General features: G+C 51.5%; 6 protein-coding genes across 6 annotated transcripts; 3 read left to right on the forward strand and 3 right to left on the reverse strand.

Annotated features, from left to right (window-relative positions):
- Positions 1–357: 357 nt before the first annotated feature.
- Positions 358–1631, forward strand: F5J12DRAFT_328266 (uncharacterized protein). Its single transcript, XM_051738919.1, has 7 exons — positions 358–593; positions 650–731; positions 790–855; positions 907–954; positions 1017–1087; positions 1148–1207; positions 1258–1631. Exons 1-7 carry the CDS (start codon positions 479–481, stop codon positions 1521–1523), a joined length of 708 nt encoding a protein of 235 aa, XP_051597078.1. The 5' UTR covers positions 358–478; the 3' UTR covers positions 1524–1631.
- A 1026-nt stretch (positions 1632–2657) lies between these two features.
- Positions 2658–3912, reverse strand: F5J12DRAFT_906899 (uncharacterized protein; the record flags this gene model as incomplete). Its single annotated transcript, XM_051748838.1, has 5 exons — positions 2658–2921; positions 2951–3010; positions 3081–3235; positions 3299–3455; positions 3520–3912. 5 exons carry the CDS (start codon positions 3910–3912, stop codon positions 2658–2660), a joined length of 1029 nt encoding a protein of 342 aa, XP_051597079.1.
- Positions 3913–6797: 2885 nt separating this feature from the next.
- F5J12DRAFT_850361 (uncharacterized protein) lies at positions 6798–10652 on the reverse strand. Its single transcript, XM_051746505.1, has 13 exons — positions 10437–10652; positions 10172–10376; positions 9930–10094; positions 9349–9726; positions 9146–9195; positions 9014–9083; positions 8935–8961; positions 8750–8878; positions 8377–8678; positions 8257–8311; positions 8129–8180; positions 7381–8013; positions 6798–7328 (listed from the first exon to the last, which is right to left on the reverse strand). Exons 2-13 carry the CDS (start codon positions 10313–10315, stop codon positions 6985–6987), a joined length of 2349 nt encoding a protein of 782 aa, XP_051597080.1. The 5' UTR covers positions 10316–10376; positions 10437–10652; the 3' UTR covers positions 6798–6984.
- Positions 10653–11853: 1201 nt separating this feature from the next.
- Positions 11854–12844, forward strand: F5J12DRAFT_725053 (uncharacterized protein; the record flags this gene model as incomplete). Its single annotated transcript, XM_051741587.1, has 3 exons — positions 11854–11994; positions 12072–12099; positions 12183–12844. The coding sequence occupies 3 exons, from the start codon at positions 11854–11856 to the stop codon at positions 12842–12844; spliced, it is 831 nt and encodes a 276-aa protein (XP_051597081.1).
- A 118-nt stretch (positions 12845–12962) lies between these two features.
- Positions 12963–13370, forward strand: F5J12DRAFT_745872 (uncharacterized protein; the record flags this gene model as incomplete). The annotated part of the gene is made up of 2 exons (XM_051742076.1): positions 12963–13186; positions 13218–13370. Coding segments are annotated over 2 exons (344 nt in total), but the record flags the coding sequence as incomplete, so codon positions are not given.
- Positions 13371–15112: 1742 nt separating this feature from the next.
- Positions 15113–18035, reverse strand: F5J12DRAFT_328767 (uncharacterized protein). The gene is made up of 7 exons (XM_051738920.1): positions 17839–18035; positions 17630–17770; positions 17233–17573; positions 17047–17177; positions 15832–16974; positions 15546–15770; positions 15113–15474 (listed from the first exon to the last, which is right to left on the reverse strand). Exons 1-6 carry the CDS (start codon positions 17897–17899, stop codon positions 15608–15610), a joined length of 1980 nt encoding a protein of 659 aa, XP_051597083.1. The 5' UTR covers positions 17900–18035; the 3' UTR covers positions 15113–15474; positions 15546–15607.
- Between the last annotated feature and the right edge of the window lie 6276 nt (positions 18036–24311).

The following is a 24311-nucleotide window of genomic DNA, read 5'->3' on the forward strand; positions in this document are numbered from 1 at the left end:
TCCACGGTGGCTGCACACTATCTCAACGTGGCAAGCGTCAAGATAGCCGAATCGATAGCTCTTTCCAAAGCTGGGTGCCATTTGAACCTGGCCATCCATACCCGTGTTCCGCTGCGTTCCTGAGCGAAGACGCATTTTGGGACGATGACGCGAAAAACTGGGTTTTTTTGTTCTTGAGTTATTAAGGCCATAACATCCGCTGATATTCCAATTCTCCGGCCCAGGCTTCGCGACATACACGCAGTGACTTCGAGCCACGTTCACGGGGTTCTTCTACCCGGACTGTTCCAGAGAGCGCCGCCATCGACTGTCAAAGGAGGTATAGTCAGTGCCTCAGGCCAACGTCCCGTGTGACATATTTGCGCCTCCACACCTTACTTTTGCCGCGCGGGCCTTCCTTCCTCCCATCCTTGGTCTGTTCCGCTCCGGTCAAAGCAAGCTTCAGGGTCGAGCCGTCGAGGCTTTTGTCTTGGACGCTATGGCTTACAGCTGCCCTTCGGTTTCTGTACAATGTGCCTCGTACTTCACAAGCCAGTCCGGACTAGATCCATGTTGTGCCGCCCAGATGGTCGACCAATCCTGTGGGCTGAGCTGTTGGTCGTGGTTCAGACGTCCCTTGTAGACAGTTTCTGACATCTCATTCTGACAGACACGATATCGGCGAAGTCAAACTCAACCTTCAAAGAGAGTTTGTACATTCCTAATGCAACGACGGCTAGCTACACCACCTGGTCAATGCGCACAAGCCAACTGTATTCTATCCTCAATACTGACGATCGATATACACAGTTCATGGGCAAGCTACAACCTCCTCAGTGCTTGCGCTATTTGCACGCAGCAGTCTACCTGGGCAAGGTGCGCCTCTCGACCGCTCTGAAACCGCCGCTTTCGCTGACTCTGGCACAGCTGGGCCACATACAGCGCAAGTTGCGGAAACTACGTGTCTTCGACTACGTACGGCGTCCTTAGTACCTAATCGTAGGATTCTCACGGGGGAGCTAACAAGAAGTCTGTAGGTACTATCCTTGGGATCAAGGCTGCAGACTTCCGGAAAATGAAAAAATCCCATTCTTCGCGGCTACTAATCGTACGCACCGGAGTTAGCGCTGCAATTATGTCAATTATCAAACTAATGCACCTCCCACAGCAATATATTGGACAAATGGTACATTCAACGAGAATGAAGCAGCTGTGAATGGATCATCAGGTATGTATGACCGGTACGTAAACGCATGACGGAATCTCACCTTGCGCTAGGGACGCCTGATGTCACCGGACAACCACTTGCAAGCTCTTCACCAAGTGCGACGTCCACTTCATCTAGTTCTTCATCTGGTGCGATCATTGGTGGGATCGTCGGGGCCCTTGCCGTAGTTCGGTTTGGCAGGTTTCATACTCTGGTACATCGTTCGCCGGCGTCGACACCAAGCTCGACTTCAACCAGCCTCCCAGCAATCTTCATCTTCCCCGCCGCTGCCGCACCCTTCAATGGCCCAGACGGTAACTTCCCCATTACAAAGTGACCTCAACCCTGTCTTCGCAGGAGTTTCCTAATGCCAGCCAACACTTTGCTTCCCCCATGTCACCCATGATCACCTCACCACTCTCCGCCCCCATCACAGACGCCGCCGATATGATCTCTCCATTCTTCTCACCTATACGTTCAGTACCCACCTACGACCAAATCTGCAGAGGCACTCGTAGGAAGGAACGAATCTCCGCCACCACGGCGAGGGCGTATGAACCCCCCACCTTACTCACCTACTGCTCCGGCCGGATCATCATCATCATCATCCCCCTCACCACCACCTCCCAGGCATCCCTATCACTCGGAAAAGCGCATCAAACGTGTTGCAAACTGCTCCGTTGACACGGCGACCACAACCGCTGAGGCTGATTCGGCACCGCTGCAGGGGCCGCCATCAGCCAAGCCAATCTGTCATGCGGAAGCGAGGCCACAAGCCACGAGGATGCGCTCCGGAGAGAGTGAAGACAGCACTAGGAGTGCTGGCACAGTACTCACGAGTGTGGGAGTTGGTTCTGCTCACCAGCGCGATGCAAGGACGGATCCGAGAACTTCACGAAAGCGCCCACCCGTTGTCTGATTGGTTAGGTTCCTTTTGTCTGGGCTATGTATGAGGAAGATGGGTCGTTTCACTGTTACCGTAGCCAAAACGACGACCGTTTATGTTCTAGTTCGTTTGATCATCTCTAGGTAGAGATGGACGGATTGTAGTAATATACTAAACTTTATTCATGTGTATCACGAGGTGTTCGAGTGTCATCCGGGCTCGGGCTGTGGCAAGGGGTCACAAGATTAGTGGGTACGTAAATGCCGACTGGATCGGAATCAGAGATAAGATGAGATTAGTGTACATGCAATATGCATGTCCGGTTTGAGGACCGTGAAGAAAAATCAAAGGAAATGTTCCGATGAAAGCTTTGTGTATGGTTTAATGTTCCAAGGTTTATGAATGGCAAGAAAGGGAACTCACTGACCTCCCTTCTTCTCTCTAATCTCGGCGACCTTCATTTTCCCCTCATCAAGGACGTTTGTTTGCGTAGATGATTGTGTTTGATAGCACGGCAAACAAGTTTTGGTGCATAGTTTAATGCTTTGGAATTATGAAAGTGGCAAAGAAGATAACTCGCTAACCTCATTTCCTTTCTCTGATTCCGACTAATTTAACTTTCCGTTCTTCAGGACGTTTCATTCTCTCTGCGGCAGTCTGCGCCTGAACGATCTCGCCCTCTCTCCTCCACTCTTTTTTCTCATACGCATCGTATTCCTCTCTAGCATCTATCCAGCGCTCCTGAACATCTTGCACGTCTCCAGGAAGTAGTCTTGCTGCAGTCGAGAAGAGGGAGAATGCATTGGGCCGAGCGGACGCAGGAATCCGCAGAACTATCGATAGTGCCCTCTGGTGCGGGAGCTTCCCTTTGGAGGAACGAATATATATCCAGTTGCACGATCAATGGCTCGCGCGAGGTGGAGCATGGAAGCTTTGTCCTTTTTGACCCAACGTATGTCAACCTTACACAGCGAACGGCGACGAAAAAAGCAGGAAGCTGCTGCATACCTCAACAGCCAGCGTCTCGAATCCTACGAGACCAAAATCTTCGATGACGGATATCAATGCCATGTTAAGTGCTGTGAACCGTGGGGAGATTGTGGTGAGGACATTCTCAAGGTGTGACAGATCCTGGACTTCAGTGTAGAAGTCAAGGTTAAAGTCTATACGATTTCAAGAGGGCTGGTCAAACTTGTGTGGGGGTGGTATCACAATCTATCATATACCTAGATCACCATAGTGCGACAGGAGGTCGATCTTTGACAAAACGTTGATGTGAGGTAGTTCCAGCTGAAGCATCGTTCGAAGGGACAGTAGAAGAACGGATACATACTTGGCGGCGTCGGTGACGTAGTGTGCGTCACACAAGTGCACGGCGGCTAGCTGATTACGATGGCGAGTGAGCTCCGCCCCATGGATATACGGTTCGATTAGCAGAAGAACGCACTCGGAACCCAATCTTCAATAGCCGTTGTATGATACGCTTTAGCGATTCGTGGTTCGTCCCGACCTCCACCTGACCCGGAATATCGAACAGCACATAGGCATCTTTGCCGAGCTCGTTAAGATGAGACTCGAGCCAATCAAAGTTCGCCTCTAGATATTCCATGCAGTAGAGCATCCCGCCGTTCGGACCAAGACCATGTGCATCCATCGCATCCTGGAGGGTGATGAGAGAGGATATATCGATCGCACATGGATATGGAATGTTCTCGTTGGCGGGGTCGAGGTTGACAATGGAAATGGGGCGTTGGAGTGCTGAGAAGAGCTGGTGTTTTCCATAGCAATACGTGGATTTTCCACTCCCAGGTGCACCACAGACCACCTCACCAAACGGCATCCTTGCAGTAGTTGAAGACAAAAGAACTCGATGATGTAATGCGTTGTTTCCAACACACGGTTACCTGTCTTGGATGTTGGCCCCTGTCGCGTGGTATATTACTTCTTTCTTTCCTCTCTTTTTCTCGCATTTCTTGTATCGCTTCTCGCGTATTCGCTTGATATCACACGCCGATCTACGCTCTGAGGTCGGATCTTGAGCGTTTCTCACCTACAAGTGAGTATTTCAGTCACATCCGCCAGTAACTAGTGACTAAGGATTCAGAGAACAGATAGACAGAATAAGCGCCATAGAGCCCCGTCAGTTTCACCGACCCTCGTGGGTGCCTCCGCCGCAGGTTCGCAGGTTGCGCAGGGCTCAACAGGACCTGCAACTGGCAAGGGCCGTAGGGGGGCTTTGGAAGCAGTTACCAGGTCGTAAGGTGGCTTTCCGTCCACCAATAGGGGTGACTGCGGATGGCAGCGATACAGACAGCGATGCAAGCAGACGGATACCGGCTGTTATCACCCAGTGTATTGATCAGGACAAGAATTGGTACACCAAACCTCTTGGCACGCATCAGCAAAACTACAGCCATCTTAATTTTACTTGATTACAACCGGCGTAAACACCTGTTTTTGCTCGCAGGTATGAAGTCCAGGAAGACAGACAACCTGGCTAACCAGTAAGAAGTATCTCTACTCTTGCGTACCATTGCTCACGCTACATAAGTGAAGGCGTTATATTACCACACTATGAGCGTTCATTCCAATTCCGGACCCTAGCGTTCCGCCAAACAGCCCAGCCCATCCAAACGCCTATGAAGAATCCCCAGCAGGGTCAACAGTGATGGCTCTATATCCAGACACCAGTTTCTTTTACCCTGAAAAAGTGATAGCAGCTTCCAGTAACTCTCACCCCCCCCCTTGTCAGGTGAGTTTTCTCCGTGGAGAGACACTTCCGAATTTCACGGGATTTGTGTGCTAGAGTGTTTCGTCCAAATATTAGTATGACGATGTATAGGCTCAAGTTCGAGGAGGACGATGATCAAGAACATTCTGTATCAGCACGGTCTCGTTTTAGGGTATCTAATATCTGGCCCTTAACTGCTATGTAAGACTCCAACTTCACTGGCTTCAGGAATGCACCACTGCGAACGCGACCCACGAAATGAACGTTGTCCGTATACAGGCCAATGGAATATAGTATATCATACGGATGTATTATGCACCACTGGCCAGAGTATTGTGACGCCTACTCATCGCATTGCCCAATTGAAATCCATCGCGTCCTGGAGGGTAGGATACATCAATCACACATGTTCATGGAATGTTCTTGATGGCGGGGGGTCGAGGTTGACGATGGAGATCGGGCGTTGGAGTGCTGTAAAGAGCCAATGCCCTCCATAGCAATACGGCGCCCGGATGCACTGGCACAGACTACTTCACTAACCAATGGCGTATTCGATCAATGGAAGCACTTACATGGATGGTGGTGCCAACGCGTTGTCTCCAGCCAATCAGAACGCGTCAGTGGAATACTCCGACTATCGACTCAGCTTCAGCGAATGCATCACAACTGCCAGTGCGATCCATGTTGTCCACAGACAGGACAGTGGAACATAGTAATACATCATTCAGATGGACTCTTAATATGCTCCATTGGCACCACTGTGACGCCTAGTACTCACGCTCATAGATCACACTGCCCAAACTAAACAGAAACAGAAACAGAAATGCAACACCAACGGCCGCAGGCCCAGTAGATAAGGTCTCTTTAGTCTTACCAACTACTACTTTCCATCGATCGTTTTCACTCGCCACATTGCGGCTGCGCGATCGCCTCGACACATAGCATTCCAACATTCCGTTGAACCACGGGCGTAGATTCAACATTGAAGCTCAGGCTTGTAGCCCTACCTCAATTTTCAGCGCCACCTCTCTTGCCATCTCACATGGGTCATTTACACACTGACCTACCAACCCCTCGCCCAATAATTACCGGATATTTCGGAAGGCCAACACTTCGCAGCCCCCAGAACTTGAGCAATATACGAGCCACTTACTTTTTTTGTGGAAGGAGTGAGATAGGGATAACGTACCACTGGACCATGGACTCCGACGCTGCACTTGTTCAATTGCGCATATCCATCGGTCCTAGGCCATCGAGATCCCCAAAATTCCGCGTTAAACCGGGACCCGCCAGCTTTCACCGCGGAGCCGTCTTCTTCTCCACGGTGTGGTTGAAGAACCATACCCCATGGACGGACTGACGACGCACATATATATATGATCGACGACATGCACAATAAAGGCGATTCCGACTCGGTGGAAGCGCTCGGCGTCTAGTACGTACTACCCAGCGCCACCACCAGCTGTCCAACGTCCGACCCCCGTGTATACGTATATGCATATGCTCAACATACTACGCAATACACGGCATCGTGTACACGCTCATCTCCCACGCACGTACTTCGCAGACGCGTGTCTTGCAGTGTATAGGTGTGGGCGGTGCAACGGAGTTTGCGCCGCGGAGATATATCTGCCGCTATGATGTACCAACCTTTGAAAGCGAACTGGCAAAGTCGAGCTCATTAAATTATTAGTAAGTGAATTAAGCAAGCGACGCGTCCGGCCAACCGATACATACACGCAGGTGAGGCCATGATATCTACACGTTTCGTTCGTGCACCGGCCGAACCAGTTTGTGACAAATAAGGGCTAAGAGAATTCGAAGGTTCGCTATCTTCAGTATTGTGGTATTGTAAGGCCTTCGGAAGCAAACTTTGAATAAATAGTCTTCCGCTTCTCTCCTCGTTATAGTTTGAGGACTGATGGACGAAGGAATAGTACTTATCCACCAAATTCGAGCTGCTGCATTAATCAATTACTGCTCACACAGACAAACTGGCTTATTAGATAGAGAGGAACGGGACTTCCTTCTGTCTTGGAAACGTCGATAGAATTAATTCTTCTACAATATGGAAATAAGTAGAGGAAGAGTCAACCTGGGCATGGGGGATAACACAACAGCAGGAACCGGATCAGGAGAGAGAGGGAGACCTTCGAATAACACGACTAGGGCGAAAAGGCTTCATTGTTCAAGCTGTCCCGATACAGCATCCAAAGCCGTCTTCATCATCTCCGTCACTGTGGGCGGCACAGTCCCACGCAGTCTCTTCGCCGTCGCTCGGTGGGGACCACCACGACTACTACCCTCTGCCCCATTATTGTCACTATGGTCCACATCCATTATAGCATTGTCCGCAGCATCCGTATCCGCGCTCGACTCCGATTTATCCATTTCTTTTCGTTTCCGGGCTAAGAAATGTAGGTAGGTCAGGCTGTGTTTGACCGCCGGCGGCCGTGCCACGTTCAGAGGCGGGGCGCCGAACCAAAGTAGCTCATTTGTCTCGGGTGACCGATCGAAGTATTTCGCTGTTGAATCGGGTAGTCTTATCATGGCATTTAGAACTCGAATACGACTCACTGGTTTCTGGAGGGAGCTTATCCACCACAGGCGGCACGGTCAAGTTGCCAGCGGCCGTCAACATAGTGCGATCTTTGGCATCTGTGCCCGTAGCGGCTCCATGAGCTTTCTGTGCTTGTCCGGCCTGCTGCGAGTAATACGATGGAAGAGCACTAGACGTGCCTGCAAGAGTGGCAGCGGGCCTTATCAAAGTTGCGCTTGAACTGGTACCCGCAACCGCAGTGCCCTCTGCCGTAGTAGCGTTGTTCCGTTTCGCCCGCTTCCTCCCGGTTCCCCCACCCTCGATCTTCTCCCCTTCTGCCCTCTCAACTGGTTCACCGATACCTCCAGGACCCTTCACAGCATTCTTACCACCCACAAACGGACTGCCGACTTTCGGAGGGTACACTAACCGCTCGAAGGCATAGATAGGCATAAATTCTTCCTTCTTGCGCACTTCTTCGGGGATACATGAGCTCCAGTTTTTGATCTTGACGAAGAGGCGTTCCCGATCGTTGTATCGCGAGTGGCAGACGTACAACGGCCAGCCAGGATACCAGAACGGAGGCCGGGGTCGGCCGCGGATGTGTCGGGCCGTGAATTGGCATGCGATCTTCTCGATTACGTCTTCGACGGGGTGGTCTGCGAAGTGGCCTATTGGGAATATCGGAATATGGTAGATACCATAAAAGAGAGGAACCCAGGGCCAAGAAGAAAAGAAGAGAGTCAATAAATCAATACATGCGTACTCGAGCAGGGCTTGACGTACTTGTCTTGAAGACTTCCTTCTCCATGAACATGGTGTGCGCCGGGTGAAACGTCTGAGGGAGGGGTTCTTCGTAAGCCAGATGCGCGCGGGTACGAGCGCTTGAAAAGTAGTCAAGTTGGGAAATTTACCTGTTCGGGTCGATAATACCAGCAAACAGTCACACCAGGCTGTCCTTTTTTTGCGCTTTTGGCCGTACCAACCAGGGATAAGAACAACAATGAATAAAGTAAAAATGTACAGATACGAACGGGTCTTCAGAGAGCCAAGGCTTGAAAACCTGACCAACGATGGGCCGGCTCGGGTCGTCCGGATTGCTGAGGTGGAGCCAGTCCGCGAGACGGATGCTCCATCCCTTGTAATGGACCTCCTCCACGAACGTCCTGTCTTTGTTTGACACCCGGAAGGTAGTCACACCAGGGACACCTTCGGAATCTGTGGAGTGGAGAGGACGAGCGGTCCCCGGGCCAGCACGGATGGAAGCAAAATTGGTCGTGGTGGTGTAGGGTGGACCAGAAGGTGGAGAAGACGACGTGAGTGCATGGTATAACCGCTTTAATCGATCATTTCCGACGAACGAGCATCAGTCATGACAAGCGAGTCATTAGACGGATATATATCTACCTGTAAGAGTAAAACATGCCCGTATGGTTCTGTACAAGGCTCGTGCCAACGTCGTGCCTTTTCGAACAGACGGGCCATGTCCAAATCAAATGCCTTCGCAGATTCATAACTTCCAGATCGGACACGTCCCTAAGGCAAGGTCTGGGTGAGAATGTGGCACGGTGCGAAGACGAAGATGGGCTGACCTCTATGATCTTAAGGGACAGATGTGACTTTTTGGAATAATATGAGCCAGTTAGGGATGGGATCATATGGCTACGTTACCTGATAGGACAAAAGTGGAGATGTTGGTTCCTCGGGAACGGCCTCAAGAGCAACAGCCAAACGATTTCCGCTGCAGTGAAGTATTCATCTTACGGCTCACGTAATGGAAGAGGGGGAGGATCGGGTACGCACACGACGTCTTTATGGCTCTTGATCGCCACCACAAGGTCCAACAAACGGTCCTGTACAACGCAACAATATTACTCGTCCAATATACATGGGATTGAGGGACGCCAATTAAAGGCGGCGAGGGTGGTGGTGTCGACAATCACAATGGCGATTATGATACGCGCGGCGCCCACACTGCCAGAACGAACGTAGGAGGACCTGCTTACCTTGTTGATCTCGGACATCCAACCCGAATCACCGAATCCGTCCCAACGGGGTAGACTCTGTTCGAGCTGACGAATGATTGTTTCGCTATCACCGTCGCCGTCTCCAGCTACGGAGCCCATGCCAGCCTCCTCGGACTGACCTTCTGGTTCTGGGGACATGCCGTTGACGTCGACATCCATTTCTGGGGAGGACGCCAATTGCGAGGGGGCCAATTTCGAATTGGAGGGATCTGGTTTGATGGCAGCAGCAGCAGGCTGGCCTAGCTGTGGCTGAGCAGAAGCGAGTGCTTTGTGAACTTTTTGAGGCGATGCCGGTGGAGGGGAGAGGCGTGGAGAGGGAAGCACGGTCCGTTTTTGCCATTCGGTCACGAGAATGTTCTGGAGGACGCGTCGGCAAACTGAACTGATTCGTGCATTATAGATAATATAATATAATATATATTTTTCCCTTCCTTGCGCCGCGGATGAAAGGGGAGTCGAGACCATCGTCACATGGGGGAGGAGAACGTGCGAGAAGGACAAGCGAAGGGGGACGGAGAGAACGGAGGTGATCGTATTCAAGAGGAACATCAGTGACTCACCTTGAGAGTTTCTGCGTCCGTTGCAATTTGACTGCCTGGTTCGTTGTAGAACAACGCGTTCCAAAACACGAGTGACAAGTCAGTGTACGCGTTGAGAGGGTCCTTGTATCTGTTTTTCTCCACGTTTGCGCGTATGCCGTTGATACAGCGTGGTTCTGGGATGACCTGTACACGATTGGATCGTATTTTGGTATCATACCTCGCGATGATCACATCTGGTGAATAGGGGAATGAATGGATACCTCGTAATATTCTGGCCAATCACTTCTGTCGACTAATTCCAAGAACATGTCAGCCATTTTGCGTTTTCCACGGGAAGGCGTTGCTGCGACGAGAATGTTGATGATGTCTTCAATGGCAGACTTCTGTGTGGACGTGATGGCCATCTTGCAAAGTCTGATGCCAGTCTCGATGACGCGCTACCGTCGAAGGGAACCTCCAGGGCGTCTGTTTGTTGGTGTTTGGTCAACACAATAAACACTACATAATAATAAAAATAAAAACTACACGCATGACAACGCACCAGCAGCCCCGTCGTGAGGTGAGGAGGGGCTGGGTCGAGGATCGTCGGGCCCACACTCCGTCGCGGTGCACGCAGCAGAGAAAAAGAAGGACAGCGTGTTAGAACGGAAAGGGCATTGTCAACGGTGGCAAACGGGGTTTGCAACGAGGCCATATTGTGTGACATTTGTACCCAATCCCGAGGGCATAATGAATAATGGAACACAGCTTGGTATTCCCCGATCTGCCGTCGATGATCTCGAAATACTTTTCGGGCGTACGACCCCCATCACCACCATCAATAGTATATTATCAGTTTTCGACGGATGGCACTCGGGATGGTAGTGGGACCACCCTGAACGCGTTATCAGAAGAGGATGTCCGCGTAGACGAGGACGATGGACAGAGCCGCTGAAGTTAAATGTTAAATTCGCTGTCGTAACAAGGAACCCAGCCTCTCATAGATGCCGTCCACGTTGTGGGTATGTATGGATATTGTATCTGGACAAATTCGATCTGGCTGCTGCTGGGTGACAGACACAGGAACGGCCAGTTGCCAGTAGTCGTCCGATGATGTCGATTTTAACAGTTCCACGAGTTTGATCTCGCTGTCGGTGGTGCCAAGCTGCTGCTGCTGCTGGCGTGTCCCCTCCCCCCGGTCTGATACATATATATACAATAGCCCAGCACCCTCCTCGTCCATCCCGTCGTCGATTAACTAGTGTATCCATCCTACAGAGATGCAGCCCATCCAGTTGCCTGCCCTCCGGCCATCACAGGTCTATCAGGGCTCTCCCCTCCACAGCGGCTCGATGCCACGCTTCATGGGCAACTCGTCCCCGCCCACCTACGCCAATTTCGATACCCCCTCTGGCACTACCAGTTGTACCAGTTACCTTCCGGCGTGTAACTACGGCAATAACACTACCAGCGCTCGGAGGGCCACCATTAATAGCGGACCGTCTTCATCGACATCTTCCATCATCGCCACTCCGCCAGCGCTCCGTTCAATAACCACGGGAAGCACCTATTTCCGTCACGGACATCCCCCCCTCCTTGTCCAGTTTCAAAACCATCACCGGCGGCTCCAGCATCCACGCGCCACCGCCATGTGAATGGACCTGCGACACTACTGCCATCCCCTTCTTATCTGGGCTGCACTACGACTACTATCCGCTCGCCGATAAAAGCGCAAGCGGTTCTACCGCGTCTTCCCCTTCATTGCCGACTCTCCCGTCCACTTCATTCTGTCCCGATCTGTTTGACCCGTCGTCCACCATGTCGTACCCCCAATTAAACTCGGGAGCTGTCGACATCCTTTCCTGGCATGATGACCCTGTCAGGATCATCCCAATTCGCACCAGCGGACATCACGCAATCACTTCGAAGCGCCCGCAGTGCTAATCCTCCTGCCCGAGAAATAATGACGAGGACGACCCCGGCGACGACGGCAAGCATCACCACACGTGCCTCAAAGTCTGAGAGCCAGTCGCGTGCCCGCGAGAAAAGACACGGTTGTTGGATGTGTGAAAAGTCATTTGATAGACCATCTACCCTCAGAAAGGTCAATATCCTTTTTCTCTCATTTTCTCGTCCCTATTATGAGGCATTCATGAACTCGTGACTTACGGCCGCTTCCAGCACCTTCTCGTTCATACAGGTGTAAAAGGTGTGTACCGCCGGTCTTGCTGCTTTTCATTTGTATCGCTTTTCACATACACGTTGCACTCATTTTTCTCCGCTAAAATACAGCATTTGTCTGCGAGACATGTGGCCGTCGCTTTGGCGTGGCATCTAATCTCAATCGTCACATCAAACGATGCGTGCTTAAACCCGTCAATCTTGCTAACAGAGCCAGTCAGTCCAACGTCGTTGACCGCCACCCGTCATCCAACGGCGGATCTTCCGTCGAGTCGCCTTCCACTTCCGCGGGTGGCACAAATGTCCCAGAATCGTCGACCTCCCCTGCCCCTTTGCAACAATCTATCAAGCGCGCCCGCGTCCTCGAGCCCGAGGCTCCCGAGGCATCCGAGGCATCTACTCACTCCTCTACGCCCTCTTCGTCTGCCGCAGGCACTGCCCCCCAAAAACCCCCCACCAAACGTCGTCGTCGAGCGCCTTCTCCGTCCCTATGGGTCCCTCAGTCCCTTGCCCGATACAACATCCTTCCAATCGATTATCCACCGACCTCCGTTCCCCTACCTCCTGTGAGCCCTGCCAGAGACCCACTATCCAACGACTGGATCGAGGAGCGCAACTCATGGGACGAAGACGTTGCTGCTGCGCCATATCATCCTTGCGGGTGGAAAGGTGTGCTTCCCGGTCCCAGATTTGCGAGTGGAGTCAAGGATAGCAGCGATGGTGGGCTCGTCAACAACGGTGCCTATGTCATGGGGAGGCTCGTGATGGTCTGATGATTACATCCGACGGCAGCGACAACGCGATTTGGCGAAGTAGCGCCGATCGGATGGTGTTTAAACCCACGTTGTGGTTCTTGTTCGTGAGTTTGTGGAGACGCTATCCGGCCCTTTTTTTTTTTTCATTCTTGCTGGGCGCTTCTGCAGTGTTCTTCTCCGGCGTCGCGGCAGGGCCTCCGAAAGTTCTTGTTTGTCTTGGTATTTCATACTTGTTCCCTTCGCTGTTGCCGTGACGAGTCGTCAGCTCGACAAGACCGCGAGGGGGCGTTCCGATCTGAATCGTATCACACATATTATAATTGGTTTCGCATCGTAGTCTTTCGTCTTCTTCTTGGACACGCACTTTTTCTTCAGTCGGTTCATACACTACATACGACCCACGCATCCACATCTTTCTCTGCATACCTTACAGACTCAGTCGACTCGCACAGGACGTGTGATAGGGCCCATCCCTTATCCCGCGTGGTTTATCATAGACTCGCATTGGTGACAGACATACACGATAGCACACCCGCCAGCATGTACACTAATTATGTACCGTACGGTTAGCACAACCTGTAGTATTCTTTTGCATCTCTCCGGAGGTACTTTATACTATTTTCTGACTAGTCGTTCCGTGTTTTGGGACTGCCCTAGCAAATAAGTAATATTGCGTTGTTTCTTTCTTTCTTTGTGGGTATGCCGTGTCTTCGTGCGGAGGGAGAGGGAAAGAACAGCGGAGCGGAGGAGAAGATACTTCGATCGATCCGATCCGGTGCGGGACTTGCCGTTATACGCTGCCGTCACAGACTTGGAGACCGATGCAGAGGCAACTTTCCACCCTGCAGGAGAGCGTCTGTTTCGAGTGAGTCTTTCTTAACTGTAACTTCATAGCAGGCCCCAGGATCACCCGTGTGATGACATCACTTGCACGACACAGAATAGTCAGTCAAGGTGCCATCGAGGAGTTCCATGCATTCCACCGCCCTTCGATCGCTTTGTGCACATATTATACGTACTCCCACGCTAGCTCCTCTACCTCGGGTTCCGTCGCTGTGTATCGTAACAGGTCATTACGGAGAACGTGTTTTCATGGTTTGAGAATGGCTGAGCATCGGACAAGTAATGATGCGGCCCTTGCTATATTAGCGTGAGATACCATAGGCGCGCGATGTGGAGTCCTATCTTCTGTTTTGTACACTTATTTTTAGTACATAGTAAGAACCTCATCCGGCCTAAAAATTAGCACGTTTATATGTGGTTAGGACACAAAATTGAACAAGGATAGTCGTGTTTTTCGATCGAGGCGATACGCAGCTTCTTTAAAGGGGGAGGAAAGCTTGCCCTATTCAGCGTGGTTCAAATCAGTAGTGACTGGAACACCGACACCTGAAGGCCGTCTTCACTGCTGAAACTTGGACTATGCGGGCTTTGAATCAGTGCTGAGCATCTCCATCCCGAAGTTCGATCGCCGGTGGCACTGAGAGCAATTCTTCACTAGTCAGTTGTTACCAGATGTGTGGTAGCTGAGTGCGCCGGTTGCACGCAAGCCAGCAGTCAAAGGTGAAGGCTTCGCAAAAATTATCTGATATCCAGTGAGGTCGTACCGGGGAGTCGGAAAGCCGTCATGCCCAATTGTCCCTGCTGGTTCCGAGGTCCATTAAGAACCCCGCCTCCGGGATTCTTAAGAAGGCTTCTGAAGGTGTTATCGCATGAAATTATACCCGAAACTTTGAGGCTTGAACATGGGGATTCGGAAGGACTGGCTTTACGTGAATCGAATACCTATCCACTGGCACTAAACATTCTCTATTAGGTTCGCGCCTATCACGAAGGAAGAAGTGGTGACGGCTCCTCGTCTGTTCTGACTCGTCAGCGCCTTTTTGTGTGTGTTGTAGAGTGCAATTACTTAACCTAATCTTCCGCTATAGAGTTTACGTGCAGATGCTTCATCCGGAGGCAGAACTGCCAGAGGATGTAGACAGTAGGCGCTTCGGTCACTAAATGTTACGAGGAAGTGTATGATCCCCTATAACGCTCCGCAGTATGATCGAGTACCGCGAGCGGCGTGCGTACAAGTTTCAGCACATTTTACGGCATCAGTGCGAACGCGCTATCGTATGCATATCGACGTGTGTAGCTTGAACAGAGGTTTGCAGGACACGGAGCCGGGATGATATTGCAGAGTCACGAGCTCCAGATGATGATCATTGATCGATCATCTATGTAAGATGACGGCGCAGAAGTATGCCATCCACCCTACGCTGAACTCATGCTGTGACACATTGACATCAGTACTCCTATCGGACTAGTTGGACAGAATGTGCGCGCTCGCCAACCTTCAGGTCCCAAACTCGTCCAGTCCTAGTTGAGATCTATCAGGCTACGCCACCCAGAATGTGTCCACCTGAAAGTCAAGGTTAAGTGTCCCCAAACAGCTTTTGGTTAATAGTGCGATGCACAAGAGGACTAGTGTATAGTCACATCCTACGTCGATACGTTTGTCCGTAAGTTTTGAATAACAGGTTTGTATGGAACACACGAATATTGCAGCCATCTATCATTCAGTCCTGGTACACATGATGGTTTTCAAAGTTCTCTCGGGAGCGTTTCCCCTCACTTCAGCTTGTTCAATATCGAGGATCCCTCTGGAAAGGTTGTTGAGTGTTACAGTTTGTTACCATAGTTTTAGGTTCAAATACAAACGAGGAATACTCACTGTTCGCTATTGTTTTTACCCCTCTTTCAACTTGGGCTCTCGCATCCCTGCCTGCGACATTCTCAACGACGCTCAGAGCTCTTCCTGCAAGAGTCCCTCCTCTCATGTTTCCGTCGTTCTGATCGTTCGGATTGTAGTTGTAGTTGCCATACGTGGTGCCACCATAGGAAGAGTCCTGCGCATAAGGCGCATAGTACCCCGACGACTGAGGACGGGCCGCTGGGCCTTGATATAAAGGAAGTGAGAATGGCATGTCAGCACCAGGAAGAAAGGGACAGATACAGACACAGTGGACAAATACCCACGAGGTGGAATTGGTGGTGGTGGTGAGCTAGGCTCTGGTAGATTTGTATAGCAAGAATACCGATGGGGATGAATCGGTGGGGCTGGCGAGCTCCCATAGCGATGAGGCAAGTGCGGCCCCATCGGAGGTGGACTGCTTTGGTTCGGATAATAGTGTTCAGGGACGGGCATCGGTGCAGAAAAGTCTACGTGGCTTTGACCATGTCCACTACTCCATCCACCTGACGGTGAGTAGGGTACAAAGTAGGGGTCTTGTGGTGGTCCAGTTGTAGGGTTGTACGGAAGTCCAGCTGGCGGGGAGACGGGTCTTCCCACTATTTGGGAAGATGCGGTGGACGGACGGGGTGAGTGCGCCTGTGACTGTGAGACAGGCGGTACCGTAGAGCTAGGCATAGGCATCCTCAGTGGGCCACCATCAGGAGAGTGATGCAAGTGAGGCTTTGTCGAAGGTGGCGGGGGTGCAGGTGGGCGCGAAGACAAATCCACAGAAGGTAAACGTGCAGACGCGGTAGAAGGTGTGGGTCGACTGGATACATTGGGAGGAGGCTGCGGTGAAACTATCGGACGAGTGGACATGTTGACCGGAACCGGATGTGCAGAGATTGACTGGGGTGATGGAAGGCTGCCACTCACAGCCATTGACATTGAGGCAGGGATGGACGATACGGAAATAGAAGGATTCCTGGCTGGGACAGGGGGTGGCGGACCAGATGGAAGCGGTGCGTTCATGCCACTCCTGCCAGTAGCGAGTGACATATGTTGCGTCTGTTGAACGACGTCCTCAATTGAGTAAGGAGGAGGTGCATCCTCGATAGCACCGCTCGTTTCTGCGCCCTGCCACTTGTGATACGCTTGGCCAGCTTCTAATGTTGTATGCATTTGAACGCCGAGGTCTTCATAGTGTGGTCTTGTCGACCAATAATCTTGCAATTCCTTGACAGGGAAGGTCTCCATGAGGACCCTATCTCCGTGAAAACCCTCGGCAGCGAACCCAGCAATGCGCATGTACCAATCCGAGGGAAGGTCACGTCCATCTACATCGAGCGCTATGAAGTTGAAATTGGGGTGCACGGGCAGCTGTGAAGATTTGGACACGACGGGCATAAACACTGTGCCTTCATCATACCTGCAAATAAGGCAAGGCAAAGGCACCGGCTCGTCATGCAGACGTTGGTAGCACCAAGCGAGAAGAACGTACTCATCCCACATGGCTCCATAGATCGTGCGCACTCCTGCACGACGAGCATTGTAAATTTGCTTCCATAGGAATCTGCCACCATTACGCTTAATGCCATTTAGGCCCCATTTTCCCTGGGAGAGGTTGTATCCCTGCACGAATGAGCTTCATACTTGGAAAATACACCAGCAAGGAAAGGACACGTACACTTCCTCCAGGCAAGACGACAGGGACGTAGTCTACTTTCTTACCTGTCTCCTCCGAGAACTTTCTGAGGTAATCCGCATCCGCCTTGACGCGCTCTTCTCCCCATCGGTCTGCATCTTGCTCGTTGCCATACCTTCCGACGGTCCACGGACTGATAGCATCAAAAACATCTGTCCACATACTCACGAAGTCGGGATTGCGATCGGCGTCGGATGTTGATGTCCTCCAATGCCCTGGAACGCCAGCCATAAGGTATATCCCACCAGGAGTATTGGAGCGGAAGAATGTCCCTATCGAGCGTACGAGCTCAGGAGTGTGGTTACGGTCGTTGAAACCGAAGCCTATATAGCGCAACAGCTGTTTACCACAATTCAACAAGTCCGAGAGAGGAACCAACCCCATAAAGCGACCAGCAGGTCGTCCATTTTCGCGTAAGTAGTTTGGACTGTCAAGAATGCGCTGATCGCGAAGAAGGTGGATCCAATCTTGTTCCAGAACATGTTGGATGCGGTCAGGGGATACGCCTGAGACATCATACCTGCAACAGGCCACGCCCAGCACAAGTCAAGTGAGAAGTAAATGGGCGCATAGATTGTCCAAACGGACATGATAGCAAAGACTCTCCCCTCCGCTTCAGCGGCTTCCCTGACGCGTTCCCCAACTTCATCCCTGACACGCCGTATTCCCTGACTCCCCCTCTCTACTATCACATTCGCCGGCGAAGCGCTGCAGAAACGCGCCATCGACACCATGAAGAGCCATCCAATGGAAATGACGCCTGACTGTCTTTGGGTGACGCGATGAGAACACGAAGGCCGGTTGGCCATCTGCCATGTTGAGCCCTTGGAGAGGAAACAGCTCCGAGGGGGAGTATTCGGACGTGTCTGGCCATAGGTCGACATTGGGGCGGCCGCCTTGGGAGATGATGCCGCTTGTCCAATGAAGCCATCCGTGGTGCCCTGTTTGAACGGGCGATAAGGTGCATCAGCACGGAACTGGAAACCAACTGGATGAATGTATACCTGGATAGATGGGTTCTCCATCACCTGCACAAGTGAACCTAGCGAAATAGCGATCAGTGATTGGTGAAATACTGCGTTTTGGCACCTGGGTGCGATGGGTTTTGGACCGCCACCTCAACCAGACTCCAATGTACCATCAGTTGGATTGAGGTGTAAACACTTACCACCCCTGATATCCAACGAGGACCTTGTCCTGTATAGTTTTTGGGTTCGCTCTGCCCGATAACGAAGTGAAGTCAGTTACCCTCTGTCGAGCCTGGCGTCGTGGCCAAGTTACCTTCTCAATGTTCGCCTTTGGTGCTCACTTCCGTGCATGATTGGGTTGTTCGAGTGGCCGTAGTCACACCACGGCTGAACTGGTTGCGGAGGCTGGCATAGCCATGGAGTCGGACTCAGTAACAAAAGCTTACACAACGTCACCAACTAGGCACGTCGCAGCCCTGATGGCCTGATGATTGTCAAGCAATTGATTCCCCTGGTTGTGCAGTTCGTGGGGTGTGGGCTGGTGTAGGCACCAGTTTGATCCGGAAGGATACGTATATCGCTGGCATCTGCCCTTCTCCCAACGGACACTCTCAGTGCAGACTCTTGCCAGCCAAGGCGGACGAATAATGGGACAAGAAACACCTACAGAGAAGCATCATTTTTTCGGTTTTCGAAAACATGGGGCATGCCGATCGTCTCGATCGCTTTCCAGTCGCTCATATTTCTTCGCAGAAAGACAGTGCCGATTCGCACGAAGCTCAGTCCAATCAGGCTCCTCACGATAAGGAAAGGTCTCCAGCGTGGCCAAGTTGGCTTGGAGGGGTACGTGTCCTGTTCATTGGGGAATGCATTATGCTGATGTAGTTAAAGCATTCGCGATCTTCCACTAGTCATTCAAAGGACGGTCAGAAGGCGAGAGCTGAGGTGAAAGAAAGTGAGGGTGGTCGTGTGGCTTTAACAACTGTTCAGGTGTCCATACAAAAGGATGAACATAAAACAGAATCTCAAGGCAGTCAGCCGCCAGCGCCTGTACTTCGTGAGGACCCGAAGGCACGTTCCAGCCCCAAGAAGAGGTATCGCGATCGTTGACTATGTGTACTATCAGGATGAATCTGCGAACACCTCAAAACGTGCGGATGCCGTGACCATGGACCAAGCGATCGGCAACGCTCAGAAGGGCGTGGACAAGTTGAATCTTATCCCGGGTCTTGCACAAGGCGCCGCCAACACCGTCGGGATGGCAAGCACCGCGATGAATAAGATAGATTCCGTCGACTCCTACCTAGCGCCCTTGAAAATCTTCAACTCGGTCATTACCACCATCGCTGGGGTGAGCTGGGTTCAAAACATGTTAACTGTCCAGATTTGTCTGAAGTGTCTATAGCTCCATCCGTATGCTGCTATTGCGTTGGCAGCTTTGACGACCGCCTCCAATGTAGGTGCTAGTTCATGGTCTCTTCTGCATACCGATTCTGGGTCTTATATCTTGGTAGCTGATACTTGCACAAGCAAATCTCGATGCTGCCATACATGACCTTCTTGCCAAAGTCTCAAATGTTTATCAGTTCCTCTTGGGAGATGGAGTGCTTGCTAGAGTGACCTCAATGAAGGATACGTTAGCACAGACTGCGCAGATAATGCACGAGTGCTCTCAGTTCATTAGCAACTATTCAGAGACGAAGAATTTTTGTATGTTGATCGCTCGCACCTGTTCCCGATCTCCATCTCTGACAGCGCTGTAACAGGGATCAGACTAGGAAAGAATGTTCTTACCGAAACGACAACTGCAGTCACCCGTTATAACGATGCGCTGGATGGCGTGATGCAGCGATTTCGCGATGTTGCTGTACGGGATATTCTTGAAGACGTTGGTCCGCATCGGTAAGCTTTCAATTCGTCCATTTCCGTTGCGCTCTGAACTCGCTATGCCTGTTTTCTAGGAGACGATTTACAACTGGATGGTCTGGCCTACGCAGCAGGCGCCGGGCTAAACACCACTAAGAAATGCCTCGAAGGCACGAGAACGGAAATTCTTTCGGAGATCGTAGACTGGATCAATAGTCCTGAAGTTGACTCTCCCCGCGTGTTTTGGCTTTTTGGCCAAGCGGGCACAGGCAAATCAAGCATCGCTCATACCGTTGCCATGAGATTCAAGGACTTGGGGAGACTCGGCTCGTGCTTCTGCTTCGCTCGCGATCGCCAGACGGAAGCGCCGCCACGAGAAGATGTTCACCACTATTGCACGCGACATGGCCGGTCGCGATTTACTGTTTAGAGCAGCACTGGCCGGAGCGATTGTCAGTGACCCCTCGCTCAGGACTACCCCTGACGTCACCCAACAGTGGGAGAAGTTGATTCGAGAGCCTCTGTCGAAAGTTACAGACACTGCGTTAGGAAATGTCTTGATCGTCATCGATGGGTTAGATGAGAGTGGTGGGGAGGCAAGCCGGGAGTACATTCTTAAGATTCTTGCGTCAGCGCAGGCTGAAGGGTTCCCTTCAAGTATCCGCATTTTCATCTCATCTCGCCCGCTGCCTGACATCCAAACCGCGCTCTCTGGTTCTTCGCATGTGAAACTCAGGCCTATGGATACTATTCCTCCCGAGTCAACAGAACGCGACATACGCATGTATATCTCGGAAAAGCTACGCAACTTGGGCGATGACTTTCAACGACGAGGACGTCACTCACCTTGCGCAGAAATCCGATGGCTTATTTGAATGGTCTCGTCTCGCTTGCGAGTTCATCAGATCCTACAAAGCAGGTGTCACTCCCAAGGAGAGGTTTGAGGACCTCATCTCGCTCACACCCGGAGCTGGTAAACCTCTTCTGGATGAGATGTACCGTGTTATTCTGGCAGATATCATGGACGACTCTCCGAAAGCATTGGCTCGCTTCCACTCCGTCATGCGACAAATCATGTGGACGTTGGAACCCCTTTCTCTGGCGTCCCTTAATACAATGCGTCGCGCTTTCATCGATCGCACAGACCGCTTCAAGGTGGAAGTCATTCTTACTTCCATGGCGTCCCTGTTCAGCGGCATCGCTGACACGTCGATTCCTGTTCGGCCCCTGCACTCATCTTTCTATGACTTCCTGACAGATGAGAAGCGAAGTGAGAAATTCCATGTTGATGCTTCGAATGTGCACGCAAACCTAGCGACCGGGTCGCTTCACGTCATGCAGGAAGGCTTGCGGTTCAATATCTGCAAGTTGGAAAGTTCGTACAAGCGCAACTCTGAGATCAGTCATCTGGCCGAGCGCATAAAAGAGTGCATCCCAGACCATTTGTCGTATTCCTGTCGATTCTGGCACACCCACGTTAAGGAAACGAAGTTCGATGCACACCTAGCCGCAGAGGTGAAGGCGTTACTCGCTAACGAGCGAATACTGTTTTGGCTGGAGGCACTAGGTCTTCTCGACGCGCTTAGCAACGTCCCTGAAGCTCTAACCGCTGTGCTTGGTTGGCTAGATGTGAGTGACCGATTTCTCTGCAAAACGCGTGCTAACTTCAACCTCGCTAGGGTCACGATGGCTACGAAGACGCCGTAGCAGTTGCGAGAGACACCATTAAATTTGTGAGGCGCTTCAGCAGCACCATTGTGCAGAGCACTCCACATCTGTACCTATCTGCACTTCCGTTCTCGCCTGCCAATTCTGTTTTGGCCACACGATTTGCCAAGAAGTTTACCCGACTTCCTCATCTCGCCCGAGGGCGTGACCTAGACTGGTCAAATGTTCAGATCGTTATGGAAGGACACACATCCTATGTGTGGTGCGTCGCGTTCTCGCCTGATGGGAAGCGGATTGTATCGGGCTCGGATGACCTCACTGTCCGGATATGGGATGCTGAGACTGGACTACAAGTAGGGAAGGACTTAGACGGGCATACCGATACTGTCCTCTGTGTCGCTTTTTCACCCGATGGCAAACTCCTTGCCTCATCTTCTGACGACAAAACGATCCGTCTTTGGGATGCAGCCACAGGCGACCAGCGTGGTAAACCCTTCGAGGGACACAAGGGTGGTGTCATGTGGGTTTCGTTTTCTCCTGACGGTCGCTTGTTGGCATCCGCGTCATCGGATAAGACTGTCTGCGTCTGGGATTTGGAAGCCGGCACCCGACTCGGTCCTCCCTATGAGGGACACACGGAAGATATATACTCAGCCATTTTCTCTCCCGATGGAAAACGGATTTTATCGGGCTCAGATGATAGCACCATCCGTATATGGGACGTGGAAAATGGTTCACATGTCGCAACGCTTGAAGGACATACCGGCGGTGTCTATGGCGTGGCATTCTCCCTCGACGGGAAGCTCATTGCATCGGCTTCTGAGGATGAGACCATACGCTTGTGGAATGGAGAGACGTATGCACAAGTGGGTGAACCTTTGGAAGGTCACACTGACGCAGTCCAGTGTATCACTTTCTCACCGGGCAACAGACGGATAGCTTCAGGGTTCCGAAGACGGAACTATTCGTCTTTGGGATACAGAAACCGGGAAACAGGTCGGCAATTCCTTTGTGGGACATACAGACGCCGTTCAATCGGTTGCGTTCTCGCCCGATGGCAAACGCATTGTGTCTGGTTCGGACGATTTCACGATACGTGTGTGGGACGTGGAAAGCGGACTGCAAGTCGGAAGCTTCACTGAAGGACATTCTGGTGTTTCTTTCCCGGTCACTGTTTCCCCGGATGGTCTGCAAATTCTATCAACGCCAGGCGACGACACGATATGCCTGTGGGACTCGAAGACAGGTGTTCAAATTGGCAGTGCTTTCCGAGGGCACACCGAACCGGTCAACGCCATCGCCTTCTCACCAGACGGAAATCCAGATTGCCTCAGGTTCAGCAGATGGAACTGTCCGTTTATGGAATGTGAAGGATGGAACGTCGATTGGTGCGCCCTTCGAAGGGCACACCGATGGAGTGCGTTGTGTTGTCTTTTCGCCTGACGGGACTCGCCTTGCTTCCAGCTCGTTTGACTCCACCATTCGTATGTGGGATGTAGCAACAGGCAAAGCGATAGGTACACCGTTCAAGGGCCACACTGAATGCGTGTGCGGGGTTGCTTTCTCACCAGACGGAAAGCGACTGGTTTCATGTGCCCATGATTCCACTCTCCGTATATGGGATGTAGAAACTGGTTCACAAGTAGGCAGCCCACTCAAATCTGATGGATGGAACTGTGGGGTTGCATTCGCTCCGGACGGCAAGACGATCGCGTCAGGCAGTGACGACGATTATGTCTTTATATGGGATGCAGAAACGCAAACGAAACTTCGGGCTCTCGAAGGGCATATCCACTGGGTGAAGACGGTTGCCTTCTCACCTGACGGCACTCAAATCGCGTCAGGCTCCGATGATCACACCATTCGCCTTTGGGACTCCCAAACGGGTGCGTCTATTGGGGATCCTCTGAAGGGACATACCAGTGGGGTCGAGTCAGTTGTCTTCTCTCCGGACGGCAAGCACATCATATCTAGTGCCCGGGACTGTACGGTACGCGTATGGGACTTGGAAGACTGTCCCGTCCACGGACCCACGGAACTCATATCTTTCCCTCCAGAAAGTGAGTATACTGTGTCGTTCTCATTCAAGCTTTTCTTGATATGCAACTCAGACATGGACACGACTCATAAACTTCACCCCGATCCTTTGAACGCAATTTCCCCCGACAATTCATGCAATGATACCAAGCACGTTAAAAAATACCCAGTATACTTCTCCTTTACCCCAGATCATGCATTGCGCGATGCCGAGAAACTTTTTGACGGTGTCGGTGACGTCAAGGACTGGCGAGATATGATTCGAGTAGAGCCCGATGGGTGGATTGTGGGGCCTCAGAAACGTTTGCTGTTATGGGTACCCCTGACATACCGGTCATCACTTCGGTTGTTGCGGAACACGCTGATGATCCCAAAAGGTGGAATGGAGTTGGATCTAAGTGATATGGCTCACGGGGATGTATGGCAGGAATGCTTCGTGGAGTGATACCAGACTCAGCATTACCGCGGTTTTGATACCCTCTGTGTAGTACTTCTATCAAATGTATAATTAGTTCGAAGTTT

This window comes from Pisolithus orientalis, assembly GCF_024613125.1.
Source record: "Pisolithus orientalis strain OTSU chromosome Unknown F5J12scaffold_32, whole genome shotgun sequence".
Lineage (NCBI taxonomy): Eukaryota > Fungi > Basidiomycota > Agaricomycetes > Boletales > Pisolithaceae > Pisolithus > Pisolithus orientalis.

Excerpts from the sequence above, each read along its gene's own strand:
- F5J12DRAFT_328266 (XM_051738919.1), top strand. The coding sequence starts at position 479 with ATGGCTTACAGCTGCCCTTCGGTTTCTGTACAATGTGCCTCGTACTTC. Across the intron at positions 732-789 it reads ACGGCTAGCTACACCACCTG|TTCATGGGCAAGCTACAACC; the intron begins GTCAATGCGCAC and ends CGATATACACAG. Across the intron at positions 856-906 it reads CAGCAGTCTACCTGGGCAAG|CTGGGCCACATACAGCGCAA; the intron begins GTGCGCCTCTCG and ends ACTCTGGCACAG.
- F5J12DRAFT_850361 (XM_051746505.1), bottom strand. The coding sequence starts at position 10,315 with ATGGCCATCACGTCCACACAGAAGTCTGCCATTGAAGACATCATCAAC. Across the intron at positions 9,084-9,145 it reads AAGAGCCATAAAGACGTCGT|CGGAAATCGTTTGGCTGTTG; the intron begins GTGCGTACCCGA and ends ACTTCACTGCAG. Across the intron at positions 8,962-9,013 it reads CTCCACTTTTGTCCTATCAG|TCACATCTGTCCCTTAAGAT; the intron begins GTAACGTAGCCA and ends TATTCCAAAAAG.
- F5J12DRAFT_328767 (XM_051738920.1), bottom strand. The coding sequence starts at position 17,899 with ATGAAGTTGGGGAACGCGTCAGGGAAGCCGCTGAAGCGGAGGGGAGAG. Across the intron at positions 17,771-17,838 it reads GGGAGAGTCTTTGCTATCAT|GTATGATGTCTCAGGCGTAT; the intron begins GTCCGTTTGGAC and ends GGCCTGTTGCAG. Across the intron at positions 16,975-17,046 it reads TATGGAGCCATGTGGGATGA|GTATGATGAAGGCACAGTGT; the intron begins GTACGTTCTTCT and ends CCTTATTTGCAG.